Here is a 27780-nt window from a genome sequence, read left to right on the forward strand (position 1 = left end):
TGTTATTAGGGTAATGTGGGATTAATATAGAAGGAGAGACTATTAGAAGAAGAGGCAACAGATAGAAGTAGAAGAACTGTCGGGATGAGCTAGAAAACTGTACTACTTCATTTTAAGTATCTTTGTGATTGTAGACTGAGTTTCGCTGTAACAAATGCTGTTTATTTTCACTGGGAAGTAAAGATGCACAATAGGGTTGTGACTCCACCAGGAGAGACTGGCTGGCTGACAGGTAGTTTGGGACTGGCTTTTGCCTGGATGAGTTCACCACAGTTTTAAGGTCTGCTCCTTGGCTTTATGATAGCAGATCTGTTTAGGTCATCTTTTAAGATTGTCACTGGCAATTAAAGGTGGATTTATGGTAACCATTCAGTTCACACCATCAGTCAAGCTCTCAGAGATGTAAATATTTGGAAGAATTAACTTCTAATTCAAAATGAGGTATTTTACTATTACACATCCACAGTGCCAAAATCAGTATAAATATGTTTGCTTTCTATCGGCTGATCTGCATAGAAAGCAAGTTAAAATGACAGGGTTCTCTTCTGAGCATGAAATCAGAACAAGGGGCGTTAGTTTGTGTGAATCACAATAGGGAGGCCGGGGTTGCAGGCATTGGACAGTGTCTGAAAGGGCATTGCTGACTTTCATTTCTTTGGAATTCTTCCTTTTTCCATGTTCTAGGCCAGCTGTCTAGGATCTAGACATTGTGTGGTGTTGGGAGTGGGGGTGGCCCACAAGGACAGGAATGTGACAACACCCATATTTGGTGTTACTGCTACAGCAGCCGCAGTGAGCAGTGCCACTCGGGAGTGCATGCGTGGTGTTGAACGGACAGCCTGAGGCATATCAACCACGGTGTCAAAGCAGGAGCCACTGCTCTAGGCTGACCTGTCCTTGTCTGATTCAGGCATTAATTGGTAACCCTTAGGTCTTGTTATTCTCCGATTTGGGACTTGTTTACCCTGCTTGCACCACTGATGTCTTAGTAAACATTTAGAATGTCATCTTTCAGTCTTACATATACACACGTGCGTACAACTCTTTTTAGTTTATCTTCATGCCATATCACTATCCCCTTAGTGATTGTTTTCCTTCTTTTTTTTTTTTTCGGACAGTCTCCCTCTGCTCTGATTTGCCCCTTTTTATAAAGCACAGTGATCAGCACTACATATAATAATTGTGGTTTCTTTGTGAAACTGGCAATTTTTGGGGATCTGTGTCTAGTATTTTGAGGTTTAAGTATGATGTATAGAGTCACCTTTGCCTTGAATTCATCCAAAAATATATTGGTAGGACAGAAGACATTTCACATAAACTATTGGGCCATAGTTTGGTACTTAGTTTATTAAGTATTTTTGTATATAAAATATAAAATTTCCTTATATATTTTCTTGTTTGTATATATAACATATAACATAATTTTGTTCAGAACCTGCCTTAAAAATAATCACTTGAAAATGTTATGTCTGTCTACCTTCAGTGCCATCTGATTTCTATATTTTGGTACAAATAGGGGCATTTTGATAACAGTGGTGTTCAGAGAGCAGATTTCAGTGACAACTTTCAGTTCTGCTATCTCTTAGAAAGGTTTTCACGTTTATTTAATGTTTATCCTAGTTCATGTTGATAGTTTGTTTCTGGGTAATTTGTTAATCTGACCTCAGCTGGTACCCTTATCTGTTGTATCTAATAACCTGGTGTTCATGAATAATTAAAATGTCAGCCTGCTAGACTTTTGTTATATGGTGGTGTAATAAAATTTTACTGCTAGTAAAGTACTGGAATCAAGCTGAACTGACTCACCTAAATTAGACCTGAGTTTGTGTTTTTATCTAGGGAGTTTTAGCGAGTGGGTAAGTTATATATTTAATTTCACTGGTGATTGCGTAAGTGGGCATCTTTGATTACATTTTATGGTTACATACTTCTGTAGAGTTAAGTGAAGAATTTATAGGTATTATAGCACTCACTATGTGGAAGGCACTGTTTTAAGTCATATATGTAAATGTATGTATATAAAATATAAATAATAATATGCATATATGTATAATGAAAAGGATAAAGTTTTATCCCTCTTTTGTAGAGGAGGAAACTGAGACGTACAAAAAGGTTAAGTAATTTGCCAAAGCCACTCAGTTAGTACGTAGTAGATTTAGGATTCAAACTCAGAACAGTGTAGTTTTAGTGTCTGTGCTTTTAACTATTCTATCCTGCCTCTCAAGAGCTGAGCTCATTGTTTTCTCTTAAAATAATGTTTATGGCTGTAATTGGTCCCCTGGGATTTTACTCATTCCTTATTTGAAATCCTTATTTGAAATGGGTTATAGTTTCATTATAATAGGTCTTGGTATAGATTTGTTTTTAGTTCTTTTGTTTGGGATCCACATTCCTCCTGAGTCTGTAGTTTGTTGTCTTTCATCAGTTCTCAAAGATTCATAGCAATTACTTCTTCAGTTGTTGCTTCTGCTCACTTCTTTCCCTCCTGTCCTCCTGAGACTCTTATCAAATGTCTATTAGATTTTCTCAGTGTATTGTCTAGGTCTCTGATCTTTCTGCTTTTTTTCTGCATTTTCCATTTTTCTTCTTCCATAATGCATTCCGTATAATTTCTATAGAGGCATTCTACATCATTTTCTAGTTCTATAGATGTTTTCCCTTATATCTTCCAGTTTCCAAAGTCTCTCTTCTGTTGTGTTAATTTGCTGGCAGACTGAGTTTGCAAGTTCAGTTATTGAAGTCTTAAAATTTTTTTGAAGTTCTGTTGATTTTGTTTAAATATTGTTACTTTGTTATACTTTCCTACTAGATCTTGTACAGATTTCCTGTTACTTTGTTAAATAGTTTCTTGCTTTCTACAGATATATTCACACATTTATTGTTTATTACTTATATCTAGAGTCTCCTTTGCTTTTGTTTTTGTTTCTGTGTGTGTGTGTGTGTGTGTGTAAATCTTAAAAACATTATGTTGGGTGAAAAAAAGCCAGACACACACATATAAAACATACACTGAATAATGTCATTTATATGAAATCCAGCAACAGATGAAACTCATCCAAAGGTGATAAAAGTCAACAAGGGACTGCCTCTCAGGGAAGGATGATGGAAATGTTCTGAAGGTTTTTTGAGGTGGTGGTTGTGGGAGTATATGTAGTTAACTAAGCTCATGGATGTAATGCTTATGAACTACGTGTTTGATTGTAAGCTATACCCTAGTTAAAAAAGATTTTAAAAATATCTTGCTCCTGTCAAAATTTTCATATTTTCATCTTTGTTCTTTCTCTACTTGTCTATGACTTCCCTTTAACCTAGAACCTTTACATGAGAAATACACAGCTCAGAGGTGAATTCTTGGGAATGGGAGAAAAAAGAGTAGGGCCACCGTTTTCCGTAGTCATGAATGTTTGGAGTATAATTTTCTTCAGGGTCAAAGAGTCAAACATATAGATTTCCTTACTGCTTCTTCTAATAGCAGTTAACCTTATGTACGTTTATGGTATCAGTTGATTTTAATTGAATGTAAAGTTGATTTTTATTTGGATCTAATGTTAGAGAAAGATGCCTAGTAGAATATTAAATTATGAGTTGACACCAAGATTTATAACATTTGGGATTAGGGCCTAGGGATGTTTTAATAATTTAAATATTTTTTGTTATTTTTGTTTATTTTTTAATTAGGAGCCCATGAAATCCAGAGCACCACAGCTGCATTTGGAATACAGATTCTACAAGCAGTTAGGATCTGGAGGTAAAGTCTTATATTAACTTTTAAATTTGTCATAAATTGAATTGTTATCATAATAACTCTTTGGTTTCAAAGAAGAGATTTTAAATTTGGTTAAAATGAATCACTTCTTAAGGTTATGCTTACAAGACATTTCTTTACTAGAGTCTTAATGTTCTCATTTTATTTTATTTTTTAAAGATTTTATTTATTTATATGTCAGAGAGAGAGAGAGGCAGGCAGAGGGAGAAGCAGGCTCCCTGCTCAGCAGGGAGCCCGATGCGGGACTCGATTCCGGGATGCTGGGATCATGACCTGAGCCCAAGGCAGACGCTTGACTGATGGAGCCACTCAGGTGTCCCTCTTTTTATTTTAATTATGACATTTTTTGGAGCTTACTCTGTTGGTGCTAATAAGAATAGAGAACATTATGAAAAACATTTAATTTGAGAATACAAGATGCATATGACTCCTATAGTCTTAGCCTTTTTGGTGATATTATTTATTGAAATGATTTATGACATAGTAGTAGGCTGAAAAATGGCCCCGTAAAAGATATCCATATCATAATCCTTGGAACCTGTAAATTTACCTTTGCAGGTATGATGAAGTTAAAGATCTTGCAATGGGTAGATTATTCTGGATTATCTCGGTATCACCTAAACACAGTCACAAATGTCCTTGTAGAAGAGAGGGATATTTTATATACACAGAACAGGAGAAGGCAAAGTGGCTATAAAGGCAGAGATTGGAGTGATAGAGCCGTAAGCAGGGAATGATGGCAGTCACGCAAACCTGGGAGCGGCTTCTGGGATCCTCCCTCAGAACCTTCAGAGGAAACATGCCCCTGCCCACACCTTGGTTCAACCTAACGACACTGATTTCAGATTTCTGGGCTCCAGATCTGTGACAAAATAAATTGCTGTTTTAAGCCACAAGCATGCAGTAATTACATTGGCTGTAGGAAGTTAATACAGGTGAATTTTTTTTTTTTTAAGTACAGATGTATTTTTATGTAAACTCCAAAATTAGTGAGAATGGATATTTTTTGCCATTGGAAAAAAACTAATGAGAACATTTCCTATAGTATGTTGCGTGGCCTTTATGTGGAAGCCTCTCACAGCTATACTTTTTCTGTTTACTTCTGTTCTGCTAACTGTAATGATTTTGTATGTGTAGTTTCTTATCAGGTAGGGATATTTTGTTTCCCCAGATTTAATAAAATGGAATTTTTTCATGTGTCTTTTTGTAAGCACACATTTACATTCTAGTTCATAGAGCTGAGCACTTCTTAATGCATTATTAATTTTGCACGTTCTTTTTTTCTAACAGCATACTTTCCAAATGAGTAGTCACTGTGGGGACAATAAATTGACATTTTGTATTAATGTTTTTATCACTGTAGGCTTCTTATAATGCACATCTAAGTCTGATACAGATAGCCCTTCAGGAGTTATCAAAATTAACACTGGCAACTGAAATTTAAAGGATAGGGGGGATAAAACTAATTATGTGTGAAACCATACATATTAGTTAGAACTAGCAAGTGATAGAAAGCCTGAAGAAACTAAGTTAAAAAAAAAAAAAGAGTTTATTGGCTCATCTACTGGAAATTCAGAGAAGGGACCTATTTATAAGATATTATTGTACCCAGGATTTCAAATTCTGCCATCAGGGACATTCTTGAATTTGTTTCTGTGCTCTGCCTTTGTGTGTGTGTGTGTGTGTGTGTGTGTTTGTGTGTAAGATTCATTTTCTGGTCGGCCCTTTTTATGAGATGGCAGAGGTAGTTACCAGTAGCCTAACTTAGCAATTATGCCATTTCTTTTCTTTTTTTTTTTCATTAAAGATTTTATTTATTTATTTGACGGAGAGAGAGACAGCGAGAGAGGGAACACAAGCAGGGGGAGTGGGAGAGGGAGAAGCAGGCTCTCCGCCGAGCAGGGAGCCTGATGCGGGGCTCGATCCCAGGACCCTGGGATCATGACCTGAGCTGAAGGCAGACGCTTAACGACTGAGCCACACAGGTGCCCCTCTTTTTCTTCTTTTTTTTAAAGATTTTATTTATTTATTTGACAGAGGGAGCAAGAGCGAGCACAAGCAGGGGGAGTGGCAGAGGGAGAGGGAGAAGCAGACTCCCCACTGAGCAGGGAGCCTGATTTGGGTCTCGATCCCAGGACCCTGGAATGATGACCTGAGCCGAAGGCAGATGCTTAACCGACTGAGCTACCCAGCCATCCCTATAATGTCATTTCTTTCCTGAAAATCTAGCAGAAGTTCTAGGACCAAATCTTACTGTCTTATTTTGTGTCCCATGCCTTTCCTTGTTTTAATTGCTATGAATGTGATTGCCCAAACTTAGATCTTCTGCTCATCTCAGCAGCTACCTGAAACTCTGGGACTGAGAATGGGGCAAGGTGGTTGCCTATTGGGAAACAGGTGTTAATCAGAAGGAAGAATGGATGCTGGGGAGATAAAGATAATAGATTGGTCATTACTTACGTAGTAGAGCTATCGGTTGGAAAAATAGGATTGAACACTTTAATTAGAGAAGAATGAATAAGTCAGTTTAGAGTTTAGGGAGTCATTGAATACCAGAGGTACACTTAACTTTATTATTATATTCTTTGCCTTTTTTAACTTTACAAGTTATGTCAGAGTAGTAATAAAAAGGAAGCCCGTGTCTTTACCACTTGAATGCCGTAGGGCTGCAGTGTTCCACAGTGACAGGGCCCACCATGTAGAAGACAGTCCGTATATATCAGGTGCTCCCCTGTGCTCCATGGCATAGCATTTATGGAGGTCAAAATACGAATGGTATTGCATGGAGCTGACAAAAGTGTGAATAGTTTTGAGTATTTTATGTGAATCATGTGAATTTAGGTTACTATATAGTTTTTTATCAATCATGAATTTTAAAACATTTTTGAGTGCCCCTGTGAGCTTTGTAGCAAAACAAGAGTTTAGTTGTTTGGGGAGGGACTTATGATTTTAAAATAGTTTGAATTGGGGGCTGCTGGCTGGCTCAGTCAGTAGAGAGCATGTGACTCTTGATCTCAGGGTCCCGAGTTCAAGCCCCACAGTCAGCGTCTAGTCTACTAAAAAAAAAAAAAGTTTGATTTTGGAATTGATACTTGAAAGGATTATATTTTCAGACTGCTCTTAATCATAAATAAGCCATTCAAAGTAATTTAACTTAAAACTCTCTTAAGGCACTTCAAGTTTTATTTAAGTAGCAGTTTGCTTGTTAGTGTTCTCTTTAAAAATAGGTATAATTAATCAATATCCACACTATTTAATGAACTCCTAAGACTTGACCCCAAGATACAGGCAGTCCACTTCAAAAGTGGGCAAAGGGCTTAAATAGACATTTCTCCAAATATATACAGATGGCCAATAAGCACCTGAAAAGATGCTCAGTATCAGTAATCATTAGGGAAATGTAAATCAAAACTACAGAGATATACCACTTCATACCCATAGAATGGCTGTTATCAAACAAATGAAAGACAACCAGCAACCAGTAAACAAGTGTTGGTATGAATGTGCATTGCTAGTGGGAATGTAAAATGGTACAGCTGCAGACATTATGGAAAACAGTTCCTCAAAAAAGTTAAACATAGAATTGCCATTTGATCCAGCAATTCCACTTCTTGTTATCTGTACCAGAGATTGCATGCTAGCAGATATTCGTAAACCCATGTTCAGAGCAGCATGATTTGCAGTAGTGGGGTGGGAACAACCCAAGTGTCCATCAGTGGATGGATGGATAAACAAAATGTAATCTATACATACAAGGAAATATATTATTCAGTCTTTTTTTTTTTAAGATTTTATTTATTTGAGAGAGAGAGAGCACGAGAAAGGGGAGGGTCAGAGGGAGAAGCAGACTCCATGCTGAGCAGGGACCCTCATGTGGGGCTCCATCCTGGGACTCCAGGATCATGACCTGAGCTAAAGGCAGATGCTTAACTGACTGAGCCAGCCAGGTGCCCTGAAATATTACTCAGTCTTAAAAAAGAAGGGAAGTTTGGACACATGCTACAATATAGATGAACCTTGAGGACATTTTGCTAACTAAAATAAGCCTGTCATGAAGGGACAAATACTATGTGATTCCACTTATTTGAGGTACCAAGAGTAGTCAGATTCAGAGAGACAGGCAGCAGAATGGTGGTTGCCAGGGGCTGAGGGGAGAGGGAAATGGGAAAATACTATTTCATGGGTATGGAGTTTCAGTATGAAGTGATGAAAGAGTTCTGGAGATGAGTAGTGGTGACGATTGCCCAGCAGTGTGAATATTTGCCTCATACCACTGACCTGTATACTTACAAATGGTTAAAATAACACATTTTATATCATGTATGTCTGACCACAATAAAAACAAAAATTAAAAGATGGATTTATTTAGAATTATTTATTGAGCTGTCTGTGAAAACATACATAATTTCTCTAGTTCTGCCTGTCTGGGTTTTGAACCCCCTGTAAGTCCATATGTCTCTCGTTCTCTTTCTCTAACTGCTCGGAGAATATCCCTGTTTTCTCTCTCATTTGTTCACTGAATCCGTTCTATACAGACAGTGGGACCGTACAGCTTTAGTGCATAGATGAGGGATTGCCTCTCTCGTACTACTTAGCTTTCCGTAGGATTGGAATATTGTGTTTTATACCAAGATCGCTTTCTGTGGTAGCGAAAATGTAATATATTGAATAGTCTTGTTTTGTCACATCCAGTCAGCATTTCCTGAGTCAAACAAGATCTAGATTTGGGAGTCATCAGCACATAGGTGGTTTCTAAAGCTAAGGGTTGAGATCCCCCAAGGGAGAGTACAGAGCGTGACACGAGAAGAGAAACAAGAGACAAAAGCATGCTGACCATGGTGTTGGGCACAAATGACTTTGTCAGTAACAAAAATCATGATAGCAGTAGTTTACACAAGTGAAGGGATATTTTGTGAGGAAGAATCAACAGGAGTTTTCAGGTAGACAATTGTAGGGTTGATACAGCTGCTCAACGGTAAGGCATCGGCTCTCTTTAGCTTCCTGCTCCTGTTCTTAGTATGTGGCTTTCATCTTAAGAGCCGGAATTTTTTGAAACCGAAGGGAGGGAGAAAAAGATGAAATTGGTGTCTAAATAAGGATACCTTCCAATTCTTTCTCTCTTGCCTCCGTTCTTAGAATTTAGTTATACATGTATGTCCCTAGTGGAATGAGAAATTCTGTATACCTAGAATTTCGCTCCCTCCCTTCTTTTCTCCTTACTTTTCCAGTGATTTTTCTCTCTTCCCAAAGACCTCTTTGCTGAAAACATTAGTTGCCTTTGATTTCGGCCAATTGGGATGATCCCAAAGTTCTGTCATACCATTTAGCATAAAATCCAAATTTCTTTCTTTTTATACTAATCCACTTTTTGGTTGCTCTCAACTTACTGTTCCTTGAAAATATCTTATTATTTTCATCTGTCTGTATTTCCCTATGTGGAATGTCTTTCTTTCTCAGTGAATTCCTTCTTTCTTCAGGCCCTAGCTAAATGTCACCCCTTTTGCAATGCATTTCCTGACATTGTTTTGTTTCTTTGCAGAAATGCTTCTTCTTTGACCTGACGTTATTTTGAATATATCTTTAGTTTTCTCGTATCATATTATATTACGTTATTATTTGCTTATGTCTGTCCCCTCCACTAACATTTGAACTCTTTAAGGGCAGTAAAAATGATGTATTCACTTTTTTATCCTTGAAACTGAGCAGAATGCTTGACAATTGTAGTTCCTTGGTAGATGGTTGAACTGATTTCTTAACTCATTTCTTAAATGAGAAAGACTGTTTTCTCTTACTAGATGTGAAGTTGTGATATATAATATATTCCATTTCAAAATTTCCTATAGTTTTTTTTTTTTAACTTCTGGGATTGGTGTTGGAAGTTTGATATATCAGTATTATAAAGATTGTTATATTAATAAGTTTTTAGTTTATTTCATTTCTGACATAGAAGTATAGCCATACCATTTCAAAAATTTTATTTGTTTTAATTTATTTCATTTGTGTATTATTCTCTAATTAGGCGAATTTAATTCCTCATTTTAGGGATCTGGAAGTAGAAGGAAAAAAATCAATAAGTATTTTTTAGAATAACAGAAATGTTAAGCCTAGACGATAGCCAGATAGTTATCTAGTTAACTGAACTGTACAGTTCAGCCATCTAAAAATAATCACTTTCTAGAGAAGCATAGTTTTAATTATTAGGATAATCCGTTTTTTTATTTACTTGAAAAAAAGTTATGTTGAATTGTTGATACTTGATGAGAATGCATGGACTATGTTTTGAAATTTATGGGGTAATTTTCTCTGAAGATCAGTGATTCTGAGTATTGCTTCTTTATGTTAATTCTTCATAGCAGATGGTTTTCATAGGCTCTGCTGGGGAAAACTTTGCAATTATTTATTCCTCAGCATTTCTTTATTAGCTGATAATCTTTCTAACAGAAAGTAAAATACCCTTTCTTTGTCATAAGTTATTGCTTACCAAAGGAAGTAGAATAATCTTTTTTTCTGTTATAAATTACTGTTGCTGGGGCGCCTGGGTGGCTCAGTTGGTTAAGCGACTGCCTTCGGCTCAGGTCATGATCCTGGAGTCCCGGGATCGAGTCCCAAATCGGGCTCCCTGCTCGGCGGGGTGTCTGCTTCTCCCTCTGACCCTCCTCCCTCTCATGCTCTCTGTCTCTCATTCTGTCTCAAATAAATAAATAAAATCTTTAAAAAAAAAAATAAAAAATAAATTACTGTTGTTGGCAATCTGCAAATATAGGAGTGATATCAAACACCCTGTTTGAGACCATGCGTATGTTAAATCATTGTTTCTAAGTGAGTGCCTTGGCTTTTTGATGTGCCCTGAACTATGTAGTTCTAAACAATAATTTGGTAATAGCAGCAGTGGCTCTTTCTAAAATTATACCTCTCCATGGTACTGCCTTTCAAGAGCTGTTAAAAGAGCTCCTCTCCCTGCCTTGTACTGACCCCTCTGCCTTCTTGGTTTGTGCTTTGTCAAAAAGTCAGGATTTAGGTGTTGCCTCTGTGTTTTGATCTGGTTTACAGACGCTACCATTTTCACATCCCCCTTTTCAAGACAGTTTAGGTCTGTCTGCTAGCTAAATGCGTGTTGGTGATTCCATAATGTATGGAACATTTGTTAATATCTAAAGTTCCTTTTATTCATTGAGAAGCCTGAGTTTTTCTGTGTTGAAGAAATTTAAGAAATTCTACTCTTTCTGTGTATCTTATGTCTATTTGAGAAAGCTGAGAGGAAAATATTGTAAAAACCATGAAAGTGAAGTGAATATACTGATTAGAATGTCACCTATTGTATTTTGGTATTAACAAACAATAAAGAATACTGTGTGGATGAGCCAGTGGTTAGTGTAGACTTAATCTCAGCTCAGATAACCAACAGTTGATGTAGCAGTTTCTGAGAGTTCCCTTTTCTGTCTTAGTGAATTGCTTTTAGAAGACCTCTTAAGTATACGTAATATTTCTCATTCCTTACGGAGGCCTCTCTGTATAGGAATTTCTGTCAGTTATGCATTGCTGAACTCTTACTAATTTATACGTGACTACATATGTATATTGCTACTTTTTACAAAGTTTTTGTGTTAAAATCCTTATAGTTGATGGACGATGTGTGCATTTAAAGAATGCTATGTGTTATCAATGTAAGAAGGAACGGTTAACTGTTAGTGGTTTTAGTTTGGTTTATATGGTGCAGGTACTAGAATCGTTGTATGTTATGTGGTAATTACAGTATTTTTAGTGAGAAATTAATCACATAAGAATCTTAAATTAAAAAAACCATACCTTTGAATAGGGTAGGACTAAATGGTGATGGATTTAATTTTCTAAAATGCAGCATCGTTTTTAAATTTCTCTATGTAATCGTAAAAAGATTGGAAGTGTAAAGCCATTAAAAACAGTATGATGCTTCCATATTTCATTTTTTTTTTTTTTAAGATTTTATTTTATTTATTTGACAGAGAGAGAGAGACAGCTAGAGAGGGAACACAAGCAGGGGGAATGAGAGAGGGAGAAGCAGGCTTCCCGCCGAGCGGGGAGCCCGATGCGGGGCTCGATCCCAGGACCCCGGGATCGTGACCTGAGCCGAAGGCAGACGCTTAACGACTGAGGCACCCAGGCGCCCACATATTTCATTTTTATTTTTGATTTATTTTGATTTATTTTGATTTAAATATAAAGTAGCACATTGTGAGAAAAAAATTTGCAAACTAGAAGCTTGGGGGTAAAAATGATACAGAGGATTTGTTTTTTCCTTAATTAACTAGGCCCAGAGGATAATAACTAAAAAATGAATAATATATAGCAAATAAAATTTTATTCAATATTCATGCAATATAATATTCAATATTTGATATAATGAACAATACTTGTTTGTAGGTGTTATTTTTTTGAATGTTCTCTGAAATTTAAAATAGTCTCAATGTGTAAATAGAATTATCACAGAAAGGACTTTTTTTTTCTTTTTACAGTGGGGTGGCTTTATTTTATTTGGGGTTAATTGGTAGAGTTTTATTACTAAATGTGGGTGCTGGAATTTAATGGAACCACTGTTGGCCAAGTCTGGAACTCAGTGCACCTACTTGTTCACATCAGAGCTTGCTGTTCAGCTGGGTCAGCAATTCTCAGACTTTTGAGTCTCAGGATCCTTTTTTACCCTTCAGACTTTTTGAAGATCCCAGAGACCTTTTGTTGTTGTGAGTTATTAGCTGTTGATATTTACCACATGAGAAATTAAAACATAAATATAAAAATGTTGGTATATTAATTCATTTTAAAATAACACTAATATTTTATTATTTTTTTTATTTTTTTATTTTTATTTTTTTATTTATTTGAGACAGAGAGAATGAGAGACAGAGAGCATGAGAGGGAGGAGGGTCAGAGGGAGAAGCAGACTCCCTGCCGAGCAGGGAGCCCGATTTGGGACTCGATCCCGGGACTCCAGGATCATGACCTGAGCCGAAGGCAGTCGCTTAACCAACTGAGCCACCCAGGCGCCCAACACTAATATTTTAAAATCACTCTTTTACTAACCATATTTTCCAAGTCAAAAAAATGTGAGAAAAGTTTCCTTAATTTTACAAATTTGCACATTTCTTTAATGTCTGGCTTACTAGAAAACAGCTAGATTCTCCTTATCTTCTTTGTTCAGTCTGTCACCATATCACATGTCATGTAACCTCTGGAAAATTCGACTGTTCACTTGTGAGAGGAGAGTGAAAAGGTAAAGGACATCTTAGTGTTACTATAAAAATAATTTTGATGTCATTGACCTCCTAAAGGGTCTCATGGGCCACCCCCCCCCCCGCCCTGTGTGTCTCCAGACCACATGTTGAGAACTGCTCAGCTAAGAGTATAAGCATTTATGTTAAAGGTTAAGAATGCCCTAATGTAAAACTTCCTTGGAAAAGAACATAGCCTGTGTGTACTATGTGTATAGTATTTCTAATCAGATTTTAGGTTTTCTGAAGCACATCTGTAAAGTCAAATTTCCTAATCAGAATGTTAATGCTTTTGTTCTAATCCTTCCCATAAGAACAATACCAGACCCCAAAAACGGAATGAAACAACATATTATTTCTTTTAATAATAATGTTTAACTATTGTCCAACTCTAAGGAACTCAAGTACTTCAATACCTGGCACAAAGTACTAAGCAGTCTTTAAGAGTGCTTGTTAGACCTCCTGATGTTGTTCTGTGACTTAAATTAATGAATGTTTTGTCACTTAAATGGAAGGCTGAAATATAAAATGAAGTGTTTAATAAAATCAATTTTAGGAGACTAAGGGTGAGATTGTATTTTCAAATAGTATATGACTTTTGTATTTTTGCCCATTCTTCAGGTTTCTTGGGGAAAGATATACTTGTCTTGAAGATGAGGGGTGCTAATTAGCAGCCCTGAAAATTAGTGATATCGGAAATTATCAGAACTAACTTTCATAAATTCACAATGGATGGCTCTTTATAGTAGTCTCACAGAGAATTTTAAAACAGTTCAAATTGGGTGCAGTGTAAGTTGATAGTTGAAACTTCACTGGATATAAGACCAAATACAAAGCTTGTTCCTGCTTCTGAGTTGGTTTGCATTCATGGAATTCAGTAGCCAAGTACTTTGATCAAGAGGCATCAGTAATAATGTAACACCTCATTACTCTTCCTTCTAAACCTTCTTTCTGCTTTTCTCTTCTCTTTCACCCTCTTTTCCTTCATCTCTCCTTCCATAAATCCTCTCCCTGGTGGTCTTGCCTCCCATATTCATATTGGCTGTGGTGGTTTTGTTTTGTTTTTGCTTGGGGTACTCCCTAGCTCCTGTTAGTTGCAATGTTTCCTAACTCCTAACAATTTAATTTTCTTTGTTCAGTGTTAGAAAACTGCCCAGACTTTCCTGGGAAATGAAATTCTAGTTTGACCTTTACAGTGTTTGCTTTACGTTCTTGATTTTTTAAGAAAAATTATTAACTCTTGATTTTATACTTCAGGTGACATGAAATTGGTGTTGAAATACATTATTAATACTTACCTAAGAAGTATACTCATTGATTCATAGAACAGTATATATCTTAAAGAGTCATTTAGGGTTATCCTTTTTTATCCCCCAATGATTTATGCTGAGTCATATTTTAAGGTAAAATTATGTTGCATGATAAAGCTGAAGTATTTTTGTTCAAATTGTAGACTAAGTGTTAAATTTACTCGGTAAAATGTAATGCTGTTTATGGAATTTAGCCATCATGAGTAAGGTAAAGATACATAATTTTGAGACACTTTGAAACCATTAAAGGAAGTTTTTGAGAAAACTGAAACAGTTTTTGTCCCTTTGCTGATCTTTCTCATGGTGTTATTATAGAAACTCAAAGGTATGTTATGTAAGTAGCTTGATTGAATGTGCACGTTAGGTACACGGTAATTCTCCTGGCAGTGAGTTGGCTTATATGAAATAGAGCAGAGCAGACTTACTTATGCATGCCTTTCCTCATCTGTGAGAAATTGTGTGTGAATAATTATAAATTTCATGTCATGCTTAATAGAGATAGTTTGATAAGAGGAGATTTGAAGGTTGGGTAAACATTGAAGCTGGCAGCTTGGATGGCAGAACTGGAGTAGAAATTTTTGAAATGCAGCTTTAGAAGAGCTCGACGTGAGGCAGGGTAAATTGTACCTTTGAATAAGTCTGTGCCTTGTGTTAGTGAGGTGTGCTGGGAAGGCCAGGGAACCCACACACATTATAAGGCCCAGAGTCCTAAGGTGTACTTAGCTTTGTTTCTAGGAGCTCCGGAATGAAGCTAATAGTTAATAGGAGTAGTGGTACACCGGTATAATTTTCAATATTTGGGAGACTGTTTAAGAAATACTTGCTCAGTGAGTTAATACATGGATTAAATAAATGTAGTCTAAATCATTTTCCAGTTCAAGATTTTGTTTGTGGTCCCAGAAAAATTAAAAAAATGAGCATTTTATTCCTGGTTGTAAAAATAGCATAACAATTTGGAAAAGTTTAAAAAGTATAAAAATGAAAGTAGAAATCACCTGTGCTTCCAGTAATCTCTTAGCTTTCTGGTTTTTCCTTCCAGTATCTTTTCGTATGTGTGTTTAATGATTCATAGAAACATTTTATTTTAAAAGTAATGTATGGTTGTTGTAAACAACAAAATTGATCACATCAGACTTACAAGAAGTAAAAACTAGAAGTTTGTCCTTCACAATTTATCTCCACAGGTAGTAAAAGTCTATGTTATATTTCACAGTGTGGGTATAATATAATTGGTTTTGTTAGTCTGGAGTTGATGAATGTTTAGGTGGTTCCCATTTGGTTTCTTTTTCTTTTTCTTTTCTTTTCTTTCTTTTTTTTTTTACTGTTACCAACAACGGCTTCAATATAGTTGTATGCATGTTTTTAAAAGGTTAGGGCAATTTTCCTCCAAAAATGTCCCAATTCACATTTCTCCAACAAGATTTTAACTCACAGCTTTGTTAGTCTAGGCTAATTAATTAACCCTTAAATTGTAAATATCCTTTTGGCACTATACTAAAACTTGACCAGTGGTAGTTTCTTAAAGTTGTAGTATAGAGTTAGAAGCCATACGGAAAAACCTTTTCCGATTCTCTCTTATATTAAAATCCATTATACTTTATTTACCTGTGCATTTTTTTTTTTTTTTTTAGATTTTATTTATTTATTTGACAGAGAGAGAGAAAGCATAAGTAGGCAGAGAGGCAGGCACAGGGAGAGGGAGAAGCAGACTCCCCACTGAGCAGGAAGCCCGTGCGGGGTTCGATCCTAGGACCCTGGGACCACGACCTGAGCCTAAGGCAGCCGCTTAACCGACTGAGCCACCCAGGTGCCCCTTACCTGTGCATGGATTTATAAACACATGCCTTGGTCACTTGGAAAATACTGGTTTACTGAATTAGATTTTCAATTATTGCTATATTTATTACCTAAAATTAAGTCATAATAGTTAATGTCACCACAGTTTATTGGAAAAGGTATTGTATTTTTCTCTTTTTAGTATCGGGAAGCTTTCAAAGGTCATCCTGGCAGATATGAATTTAGCCAAAATCTGATTTTTATATGAAAGCTTAAATTTTATTATTGGTAACAAATAGGAACAAGTAAATTAGCTCACTTTTTCTTAAAGTAACAGACTCTCTTTGTTCATTTTTGAGAATGCCTTTTATTTATTTATTTTGCTTCATTGCACTGTTGAATAAAAGAGGTGAAAGTGGATACCCTTGTCTTGTTCCCAGTCATAAATGGAAAGCATTCATTTTTTCACCGTTAATATGACGTTAGTTGTGAGTTTCTCATAGAGGCCCTTTACCAGGTTGAAGAAGTTACCTTGAATTCCAGATTTGCTGAGAGTTAATGTCACACATGCTTTTTCAGTATCTATTAAGATGATATCATGGTTTTTCATATTTATTCTGTTACTGTGGTGAATTGCATTGGTGGATATTTGGATGTTAACATAAACTTGCATTCCTGGGTTAAATTATCCTTGATCATGGTGTCTTGTCCACCCTTAATCCATAATGTCCCACCCTGTGCATAAAGATGTAGTGGATATTCTGTAAGCATTCATTGAATTACTTAAGACAGTGAAAGTTCTTAAATGATTTTGTTTTTGGAAACCTTTGAAAACATTTGAATAAATCAGTCATTTTTTTTTTTTAAAGATTTTATTTATTTATTTATCAGACAGAGAGAGAGAGAGAGTGTGCACAAGCAGGGGGTGGGGCAGAGGAAGAAGCAGATTCCCTGCTGAGCAAGGAGCCTGATGTGGGACTCGATCCCAGGACCCCAGGATTGTGATCTGAGCCAAAGGCAGATGCACGTAACCCGACTGAGCCACCCAGGCGTCCCTGAATCAGTCATTTAATCAACCAAAGTATATTGCTGCCTTATTGAGAGGTCATTTCACAACAACTTCAATTATTAGGAATACAGATAGTGACTCAGAAGAAAGTCAAAAAGCCCTCTGACAGTCCTTTCATGGAAGAACCTCAGAACCTGTTTATTTTTACATTCCATATATAGTTCTAACAAGCTTGATCTGGTTTGCTTGCATCCTACAGATCAGAAGCAATAAACTAAAGAGTAGAAGTGAGTTATTAGAGATTGCTAAATTAACAGCATGAAAATTAACTTTCAGTGGTAGAGTGGGGAAAGCAAGACATTGTGGAAATAATTTTAAAAACTTAGTAGCTGAGAAGTTTTAATGTCTTAATTGCAGCTCCAGGTTCTTAATAGCATAATAAAAGCAGTGTATAGCACAATAAAAGTAGTATTTCAGAGTTGGAATAAACTTTCGTGAGCTGCTCATTCACTATTTCTGAACTTTTTTTTTTTTTTCTACATGTGTGAGGGGTAGATCTGACACATGGATGCAAGACAGGCTCTGATAAGAGTGGCTTACACTAAAATAGTGATACCCTGTGATGAAGGGAAGTACAGTGTGTGTGTGTGTGTGTGTGTGTGTGTGTGTGGTGGGATGTACAGACATACACACATGGAGGGGTTGGACGGGAATCTCTTTCTGGGGAGGGGGATCATGTATGGAGTTTGAACTTGTCCCCTTTTCCCCACCCGCACCATGATTTATTATCTTGCCTTCCCATCCCCAGATGTCCTGCTGCCTCGCTCATTCACATTTGAGGAAAACTGGTCTTATCCAAACTACTAATGTTATGGAGAAGCAAAGTGAAATGTATTTAAAAAAGAATAGGACAGTTTAGAAAAAAATAAGAAAGTTTTATCTTGAGAGAGTCTTTTCCCTTTTTTTTTTTTTTTAAAGATTTTATTTACTTATTTGACAGAGAGAGACACAGCGAGAGAGGGAACACAAGCAGGGGGAGTGGGAGAGGGAGAAGCAGGCTTCCCACTGAGCAGGGAGCCCGATGCGGGGCTCGATCCCAGGACCCTGGGATCGTGACCTGAGCCGAAGGCAGATGCTTAATGACTGAGCCACCCAGGCGCCCAAGTCTTTTCCCTTCTAAAATTACTAAAAACAAACTAGCAAGCAGGAATAAAAATCACTTGGAAGTAAAAGTGAGACATTGAAGATGGAAGAAGTTTACTTTGTACAAATGAATAAATAAATATATTGTTAAGATAAATTGGTCACTGATGATATGTTAGTTTATTTTGAAATTCTTAGTTCTAAAAATCAAATACAGATGATTTCTGTGCATTTAGATTTCATATTTGGAGTTCGTATTATTTTATATTATCATATAATAAATTACTTAGTATTTAGTGGCATAGTGCAAGAGATTTCCTTATCTCCCAATTTCCATGGGCCAGGACTCCAGGGATGGGTGAACTGGGTCTTCTGTTGAGGATTTTGCAAGGCTGTAATCAAGGTGTAAGCTTGGACTAGAGTCTGGCTTGAGGCTCAGAGTCCTTGCTCACTGGTTATTTCCAGAGTTCAGTTCCTTACGGCTATGGGATTGAGGCCCTCAGTTCCTAGAGCCTGCCCACCATTCCAGGGCATGTGGCATCTTCTATGACAGGACAGTTTGCTTCTTAAAAATCAACAAGAGAGCTTCTCTGCTGCTTTGAATATCTTTGACTTTTAGACCCTCTTTTTTAAAGGGCTTACCTGTTAGGTCAGGCCCACTGATGGGGCCTTAATTACATCACCTTTGACACATAACGTAACCTAATTGCAGGAGTGGAATCTGGGGGTCTTATCTGCGCTCACGGGGAGGGAGTTGTATGGCGTGTTTACACCAGAGGACGGGAATCTTGGAGGATGATGCTAGCATTATGCCTCCCTCAGACTTACTCAAGAGAGGAGCGACTTCTTTGTTAAAAAAAAAAAAAATTGGATCTTTCCGGTGCAGCAAGCGTTTCTGTAGGCCGTGGAAATACGAGGCTAAAAGGCCCCGTTCCTGGCTCTGGTGAGGTGTTGGAGACCAACACGGAAGCACTGTCTGCGATGTTGTTCGGTAATGCAGCTGCAGGACAGGTGTAACCAGGCTGACCTGTGAACATGAAAAAGGTACAGGGAGGGAGAAGGTTGGCTCAGGAAAAGTTCATTGTGTGTATGGAAGAAGTGCAAATACTGCTGTACTTCTTAAAAAGACAAAAATATTTCCTAAATTGCTTACTAATTTTTAGGAAGAAAAGTTGGATATTTAAGATGAGGAAATAATTAAAATCCTTTTTTTCCCCCCAGATGGTATACCTCAAGTTTACTATTTTGGCCCTTGTGGTAAATACAACGCCATGGTGCTCGAACTGCTGGGACCTAGTTTGGAAGATTTGTTTGATTTATGTGACAGGACGTTTTCTCTTAAGACAGTTCTCATGATCGCTATCCAGCTGGTAAGTCAAGCAGAAGGTTCTGAAACTGTTTGAATGGTTGTATGGTTCTTTTGGTCACACATTCATAATGAAAGTTTCAAGTTTTGTGATGTTACCTTTACAGAACATTTGATCTAATGAAGTTTTTATTAGGTTGCATAGAACTTAAAATAACTGAGCCAGCTGTTTTTTATTTGGGTGAAAGACTGCTTTAAGATCAGAATGTTCTCAAGTTTGAGAATTGTTTCTAGCCCTGTTTTCATACAGAAGATGAATGCTTAGAAAAGAGAACCCTCAGAAACATGGATTTATAATGTTAGTAATAAATTCTAATGGCCTAGAAAAAGAAGAAACAATGAGGGAGTCATAAAATATTTAAATTTCAGGAAACCAATGGGGAAACAACTTAGAGGATGATTTAAGGCAGTTTTGAAATCTCTGCCAATAGTATTTTGCAAAATCTTAAAGTTGTTTTTCTCCATTGACTCATTAATTCCACCTCTACAGATATATCCAGTGGAACTCTTCACATACACTTAAAGTTTTTTGTGCAAGGATGTTTATCATAACATGGGAAACAACCCAAATATAGAGAAATTACAGCATTAGTTGAGTAAATTATTAATAGCCATAAAATAATATGTAGCCATTAAAAAGTGTGTATTAAAAGAATGTCCTATAACCTGGAAAATGCTCAACATATATCATTAATGAAAAATATGGGTCATAGAAATACTGTATATTATGATCCAGAATTTGTTAACAAACGAAAATGGCCTAAGTGACTGTATGTGTACATTGTGTTGTCAACCATTATTATGGTTAAATGAAGCAATTTTGTTTTCTTGTTCGTAATGTCCTATGTTGTGATATTTTGTACAATGAACATTATTTGAGAATGTGTAAAAGAATTGGTGAAAATGTACTATATTAAAATTAAAGTGGTCTTCCAAAATTTTCTGGTTTTAAGATCTTTTAAAATGTTTAATACCTAAGGAAAGATATAAGTAAGTTATAAAAAGGAAAAAGAAAGATATCCTGAAGGGTACTGTGTTGTTTTTATTTAACAGTTTAGATTGTAAGTTTCTTTAATATAACTGTAACAGTTGCTTGATGATTGAATTGATAAGGAAGAACAAATGGTGACTTTATGAATATGTCTCTTTATATGTCTCAGTTCAAGACTTGGTATTAGTAAATAAAGCTTTTTGATTGTCTGAGGTGGCATCATCTGTAAGTGCTGTCTGAATCCGGCTCACTGGTATGAAAGGAATTCATGAAATTCAAATACTTTCTTTTATAAGTGACCATTACAGTGAAAGCAAAGACCTTTGGTCATAATTGGATATATTTTTAAGAAACTATAGACTGATTATTATGTTACTTTTAAAGGGCTGAAACAGTTTCTAATTATTTTCTTCTTTATGTTGTTTATGAGAATTTTGTCTTGTCTCTATTGTGCTTTTTTATGCTAGTGACAGCCTAAAATAAAATTTTCTTTCTTTCTTTTCTTTTTTTCTTTTTTTTGTGAATCAAGATCTCTCGCATGGAATATGTCCACTCAAAGAACTTGATATACAGAGATGTAAAGCCTGAGAACTTCTTAATAGGACGACCAGGAAACAAAACCCAGCAAGTTATTCATATTATAGATTTTGGTTTGGCAAAGGAATATATTGATCCGGAGACAAAGAAACACATACCATACAGAGAACACAAGAGCCTTACAGGAACAGCTAGATATATGAGCATAAACACACATTTAGGAAAAGGTATGTGTACCTTTCATAAGTACAGAAATTTGAATTCAGTAACTGTGCTAACAGTGTGAGTTTTTATTTGTTATTATGGTTCAATTTTGGTTGGTTACAGTTGCTTCTGTTGTAATCTTTATTAATCACATCTAGCTAGAGTTTACTTTGATTTATATTTAATACAATTCTTTTAAAATAAGTTACTCTAGAGTAAATGAATGACAGATATCCTCATATTCACTCTGTCCTTTGTTTTATATGACAACTTGAAATGTTCAACTTTGATACAATTAGGCTGATACCTATGATTTTAATTGAAAGATATGAGAGAATACTTAATTTTTTAACTGCATTTAATGTGTGTGAAGATTTTTGAGACTGGCTTTTTGATACAGCCATTTTTTGACATGTACATTTAATGCTGGGAGTACATACATTAGTGGTTTTGTTTACTCTGTAGTAACTATATAATTTTGGGCAAATTATTTAACTTTTTAAAGGGGGTTCCTTATAAAATAGTATCAACCTCACAGGGTTTCTTACAGCTTTTTTTTTTTTTCCCCTGTCCAGGATCCATTCTAGGAACATATATTTCATTTATTTGTCACATCTCTTTAGTCTCTTTTTATCTGGAACACTCCTTTACCTTTCTTTTTTTTTGGATCCTTTACCTTTCTTCATGGTTCATGACCTTCATATTTTTGTGGAGTACCTATGGGCTATTTTGTAGAATATCTTCAATTTGAGTCTGTCTCATAATTTCGTCATGATTATATTTGTGCATTTGTAGCACAAAATCACAAGTGATATGTTGTCAGTGCATCATGTCAGGAGGCATAGGATGTCATCTGGTTGCATGTAGTTTTGATCTCTTGCTTAGTGTAGTGTCTGCTAAGTTCCTCCACCTACAGGTTTTCTATTTTCCCTTTGCAATTCAAGAATATTTTGTAAGTGGATTTGTGAGATTATGTGAATAAAAATATGTTGTTCCTCATCAAATTTTACCCACTAGATTTAGTTAGCATCCATTGATGATTTTCTAATTCATCATTCCTTGTGTATTTATCAATAATCTAATGTAAGCAGAAGCTTTTTCTTCTTTTCCCATTTATTGACTAAAGTCAGTTTGGACTCAATGGATTCTTACTGAAAGTAGTATAGTTTATTACTGTCATTATTTATTTTGATACGTTGTCCTAGATTTGGCCATTGGTTCCTCCATCAAGCTGGCTGCTCTGTCCTTCTGGCTTATTCTCATGATTCTTTGAGAACTTTACTTTCTGGAGCTACCAGTTGTTCCAGATTCATCTTGTAGTTTCTCTGCTCTAGCCCAGAAACAGACATTTCTCCAAGTTTCCCTGGGTCCTTTTATTGGATGATGTTATGTGGAAAGCAAGATTTGGGCACTGGGTGTACTCACTGCTACTGATGTGTTACTGCTTCTAGGCCCCTTCTGCAGCAGAACTATGAAATGCATATGTGTATGTGAATCACATGTCCACACATATATACACATGCAAATTGCATATGTACACATATATTAATACTATCTCCTAAGAATCATGAGTTGATTATGATACTTTTAATTTCATTCTAAGACCACAAAGTAGTATTCCCGTTTCCATATGTGTAATTCCCTTCTCTTCTCTGTTTATGTTTTTCTTTGCCAACAGTGAGAAATCTGGCTACCACTACTCTATTTACTCATTGTTAGAAGCCTAGGATCCTCAGAATGTCATTTCAGAATTGGTAACTAATAGCAGTATGTAAAGCAAGCCTACTAGAATTGACAGTATTTATAATTCTTATTTTTTTGAAAAGTTCATTTTTTAAAATGAAATAAAATTTACATTGAGTAAAGTTTACAACATTTGAGTATGTAATTTGTGATTTTTTGACATATGTACACATGTGAGTAGCCCACAATCCTATCAAGATTTACATTATCATCCCCTAGACTTCATTCTTGCTTTCTCCCCACTTTCTCCAAAAGTAACCATTGATGTGATTTCTATCACCATAGATTAGTTTTGCTGATTCTGTTACTTCATATAAATGGAATCATCTGGCTTCTTTTGCTCAGTATGAGATTATTGTTTGTTTTTCAAGAATCGGTAATTTGTTTTTGTTTTTGATTTTTTTTTTCTTTTTCTTTTTTAGAGAAGGGGGAGGGGTAGTGGGAGAAGGGGAGAGAGTGAGAGAATCTTAAGCAGGCTCCACACCCAGCACGGAGCCTGACGTGGGGCTTGATCTCATTACTCCGAGATTATGACCTGAGCTGAGATCATGACCTGAGCCGAGATCAAGAGTTGGACAGGACACTCAACTGACTGAGCCACCCAGGGGCCCAGTAATTTGTTTCTTTTTAAGGCTCAGTAGTATTCCATTGCACAAATACACCACACAAGTTTTTCTTTATTCTAATGTTGATGAACATTTTGATTATTAACAGTGTTTTACTATTAGGAATTTTTAAATCTTTCAGTGGGCATATGTGTTTAGTTCTTTTGGGTAAATACCTAAAATTGGAATTGCTGTTGGGTCATATGGTAGGTATTGTTTAACTTCATAGAAAACTGCCCATCAGTGCCCCAGAGCATTCTTAACCATTTTCTGTTTCCACCAGCAGCGAATGGGAGTTGTCTGTTTCACAGTCTTGACAACATTTGGAGTTGTCATTCTTTTTCATTCTAGCTGTTGTAGTAGATATGTAGTAGTTTCTCTTCTGAGCACTGTTACTTGTGCTTATTGACCATTTGTATATCTTTTATGACATGTGTGTCATTTAATTGTTGATTTGTAGAAATTCTTTATATATTCTGGATATAAATTCTTTCCCAAATATATGTACTGTGAATAGATTCTTCTAGTCTGTGGCTTACCTACTCATTTTCTTAGTGGTGTCAATAGATGTGCAAAAGTTGTAAATATTTGTGAAATCAATTATTTATCAGTTTTTTTGTTTTATGATTACTACTTTTTGAATCCTAAGAAATCTTTGTCCCCAGGAGATGAAAGACGTTTTATGTTTTCTTCTACCATCTACAATTAATTTTTATATGGTGTGAATTAGGGATTGAGGTTCTTTTTATGATACCATATTCTTTCCCATTGAGTTACCTCTTTGCTTTTCTAAAAAAAATCAGTTCTAGGTTATGTTTATAGTAGTTGATTCTTAAGTCTTAAACCATGGTCAGTTTTCATATCGGAGAAAGTCAAACTTTATTTTCTGCTTTTAGATTCCATCCCTGACATCTCACTCACAAGGAAGAATAGACAGAAATGTAAACCAGTCAGTACTTACCCATCATCACTGCTTAAGCGTACCTTGCAGTGTAGTCACTTTTTGTTCAAGACCTTAGCAGTCATCTCACCCAGGCTTCAACTCCTGGTCATAGCTTCTTCTCTGACCATTCTTCCCAGACTTACCTGCTATATATGGCATGTCCGTGCTTCTTCCTCTCAGTCAGAACTAAGAGCACTTGCTCACTAATAGCATTTTCCCTGACAGCTCCTGATAGTAGAACCATGGTATTTTTTCTCCTCAGCTGTCTGAAACACCTGAAAAATATAAATCTGCCTTACTTTAAGAAAAGTAAGTTTCAAATATCTAAAATTAGTTGCATTCAGGTAGTGTTTGTGGGGGGAGTGCCTTTCAATAGCAAACTTTCATGATAGATTTAAAATTAGATTGAGTAGATACACAACTTTCAGGATTGTGTCTTCTGTTAAAATCAGGCATACCTGTATTTATATGAACAGTGTCTGTGAGAGATTTTCATTTCATGGTAGTTAACAGACTATTTCATAACAACTAACAAAGGTTCGCCACCATTTTATTGTGAGACATGAAGTCACGACTTCCTTATGGCCCGATGTTTTTTTATCTGAACAATGGTAAATGTAACAGCATTCTATTTGTAGAAATGGCGAAGCGAATCTGATACGTTTGTCCTTGTTAGGAAAAGCCTTCAGAGCTTGGGAAATGGCATTTAACTGTTACAGTAATCTCTTTTTGCTCCTTTTTCAGGAAGAAAACAAACAAACAAAACATTTCTTTGGCAAGTATTGCAAAGAACAAAGCTTTAATCCTTACTTTCTCCTATTTACAGAAGCCCTGCTTCTCAATTTTTATGTAGTACTTGGGAAGTAGATGGGCAGTATTAACAGAGAAAATTTGTTTCCCAGGTTACATGATTTCCTGTTTTTTAAGAAATTAAGAGTAAGCTAAAGTCACGTGAGTTTAAGTGGTGAAGAGTTTAAGCATTTTTATAAGTGAGGTGGCTGTGAACATGGGCTTATTAGTGATGTTTTGAGTTTAAAGCAGCTTTATGAGGAGTTAGGAACAGATAGAAAAGAAAAAGTAGTGAAAATGGGATCTTTTAGTGGTGATTTTATTTTGCGTATATATTTTTTCCTTTCCGCTTTGCCTGGACTTTGGTGATTACTCTTTTAAGAGGAATTAAAGCCTTCTTATTCATTCATTTACTCTTGTGCATTCAAGGACTTTCTACACACATGAGCATTTCAAAAGAGAATTTGGCCAGACAGACCTTGTGCAGGTTTGTAAGTATTTTTCTTTTGTGGAGATTGTGCACTGTATTGGATTTAAAAAGGAAAAAGCTAGAAGAATAGTGTAAAATCACAGTGTGGATTTTAGCCCCTTTATTCCTGTGGTATATATATATCTGTTGATGTTCACTGGACGATTAATGTTAAGGCAGATGTCGTGATTCATTTGTGTACCTCTTATAACTTCTTAAGTCACTGTTCAAGGTGAAATCTTACTAGAGCTGTGTGTGACGTGGATTTCTGTGGTCTGCTGTAGTGGAAGCCTTCTTTTATTATGTTGAGATATTATTTTAAACTGTATCTGCTTGAGTGTCCTATTTTTAATATCTTTTTCAAGACTTTTTTTTTTGGGGGTCAACTGCTTTGAACCTCACTTTATAATCTTCCTTTGGATCACCTTTTTTTTCCTTTCATGAAAAAACTCTTCTTGTTGAAGTCATTTGAAATAAATAATCTGCATTTCTCTTTACTAAGGAGCATTAGAATTGTCTTTTTTAAAAATTAATATTGAGTATTCATGAACTAAGAGACTAGGATTTGAGGAATAAACTGCCAGTTGCTTTGTAAGTGTTAATAAAAATCTGTGTTGCATAGAAAAATAACATTTCAAGCCTCTAAGTGGTAAGCTCTCTGAATAGGGTGAAGGGATCATAGAATTTATGGTTTTACAAAAATGCCTTCTTTCTGTGCTTTGATTCATATAATTTCTAAGTTAATGGCCCAAATTCCTGAGGACAGCTCTTAGACTCCCGAACAGCTTCTTAGCAGTTTAAAAACATGTATTTACATTTTATAATTACATTTTAACAGTTTAAAAATGAATTGCACAATTCCTCACTTTCTTAAACAAAATATGATGAGCATAATTTACATTTTCTGCATGATTCAGCTTCGTAAGTTTTGTATGTTTACTATTATATAGTGATACCCTCAAGTTTAATTGGAGAATGTTAGGATGTATACCTTGATCTAAATAAGTTTAGAGAAAATGCATTTAAATAGTAGTGCTATTTTTAAATGTAATTTTTGAGAACAGTTTTTGATTCATAGCAAAATTAGGCCGAAGGTACAGAGATTTCCCTTATACTCCCTGCCCCCACACAGGCAGCACCACCCCCACTATCAACATCCCTCACCAGAGTGGTACATTTGGTACAAGTGATGAATCTACACTGACACATCATTATCATCTAGAGTCTATAGTTTACTTTATGGTTTACTCTTGGTATTGCACATTCTATGGGTTTGGATACATTTATAATGACGTGTATCAACCATTATAGTATTATACAGGAGAGTTTCACTTCCCTGGGCATCCTCTATGCCCCACCTAATCATCCCTCCCTTTCCACCTCCCTCCTTCCAAACTCCTGGCAAGCACTGGTCTTTTTATTGTCTCCATAGTTTTGCCTTTTCCAAAAACCATATAGTTTGAAATAAACAATATGTAGCCTTTTCAGACTGGCTTCTTTTACTTGATTATATGCATTTCAGGTTTCTCCGTGTTTTTCCATGGCTTGATAGCTCATTTCTTTTTAGTGCTGAATAATATTCCATTGTCTGGATGTACCACAGTTTATTTACCCATTCACCTACTGAAGGGCATCTTGGTTGCCTCCAAGTTTTGGCAGTTATGAATAAGGCTGCTATAAACATCCACGTGCAGGTTTTTGTGGGATCTAAGTTTTCAACTCCTTTGGGTAAATACCAAGGACAATGCTGGATCATATGTTAAATGTATGTTGTAAGAAGCCCCTAAACTGTCTTCCAGAGTGGCTGTACCATTTTGCATTCCCACCACCAAGGAATGAGAGCTCCTCTTGCTCCACATTCTTTTTTTTTTTTTTTTTTTAAAG

General features: G+C 36.0%; 1 protein-coding gene across 11 annotated transcripts in view; it reads left to right on the forward strand.

Moving 5' to 3' along the window:
• The window catches only part of CSNK1G3 (casein kinase 1 gamma 3), a 109352-nt gene that overhangs the window by 44736 nt on the left and 36836 nt on the right, over positions 1–27780 (forward strand). For all 11 annotated transcript variants that reach the window (XM_035014004.1, XM_035014008.1, XM_035014006.1 and 8 more), the window contains exons 4-6: positions 3679–3748; positions 19471–19619; positions 21136–21370. In XM_035014004.1, the coding sequence (XP_034869895.1) occupies positions 3679–3748; positions 19471–19619; positions 21136–21370 (454 nt within the window). The remainder of the gene's footprint in view (positions 1–3678; positions 3749–19470; positions 19620–21135; positions 21371–27780) is intronic.

Source organism: Mirounga leonina, unplaced genomic scaffold (assembly GCF_011800145.1).
Source record: "Mirounga leonina isolate KUSES-001 unplaced genomic scaffold, KU_Mleo_1.0 Mir_168, whole genome shotgun sequence".
Taxonomy (NCBI): Eukaryota; Metazoa; Chordata; class Mammalia; order Carnivora; family Phocidae; genus Mirounga; species Mirounga leonina.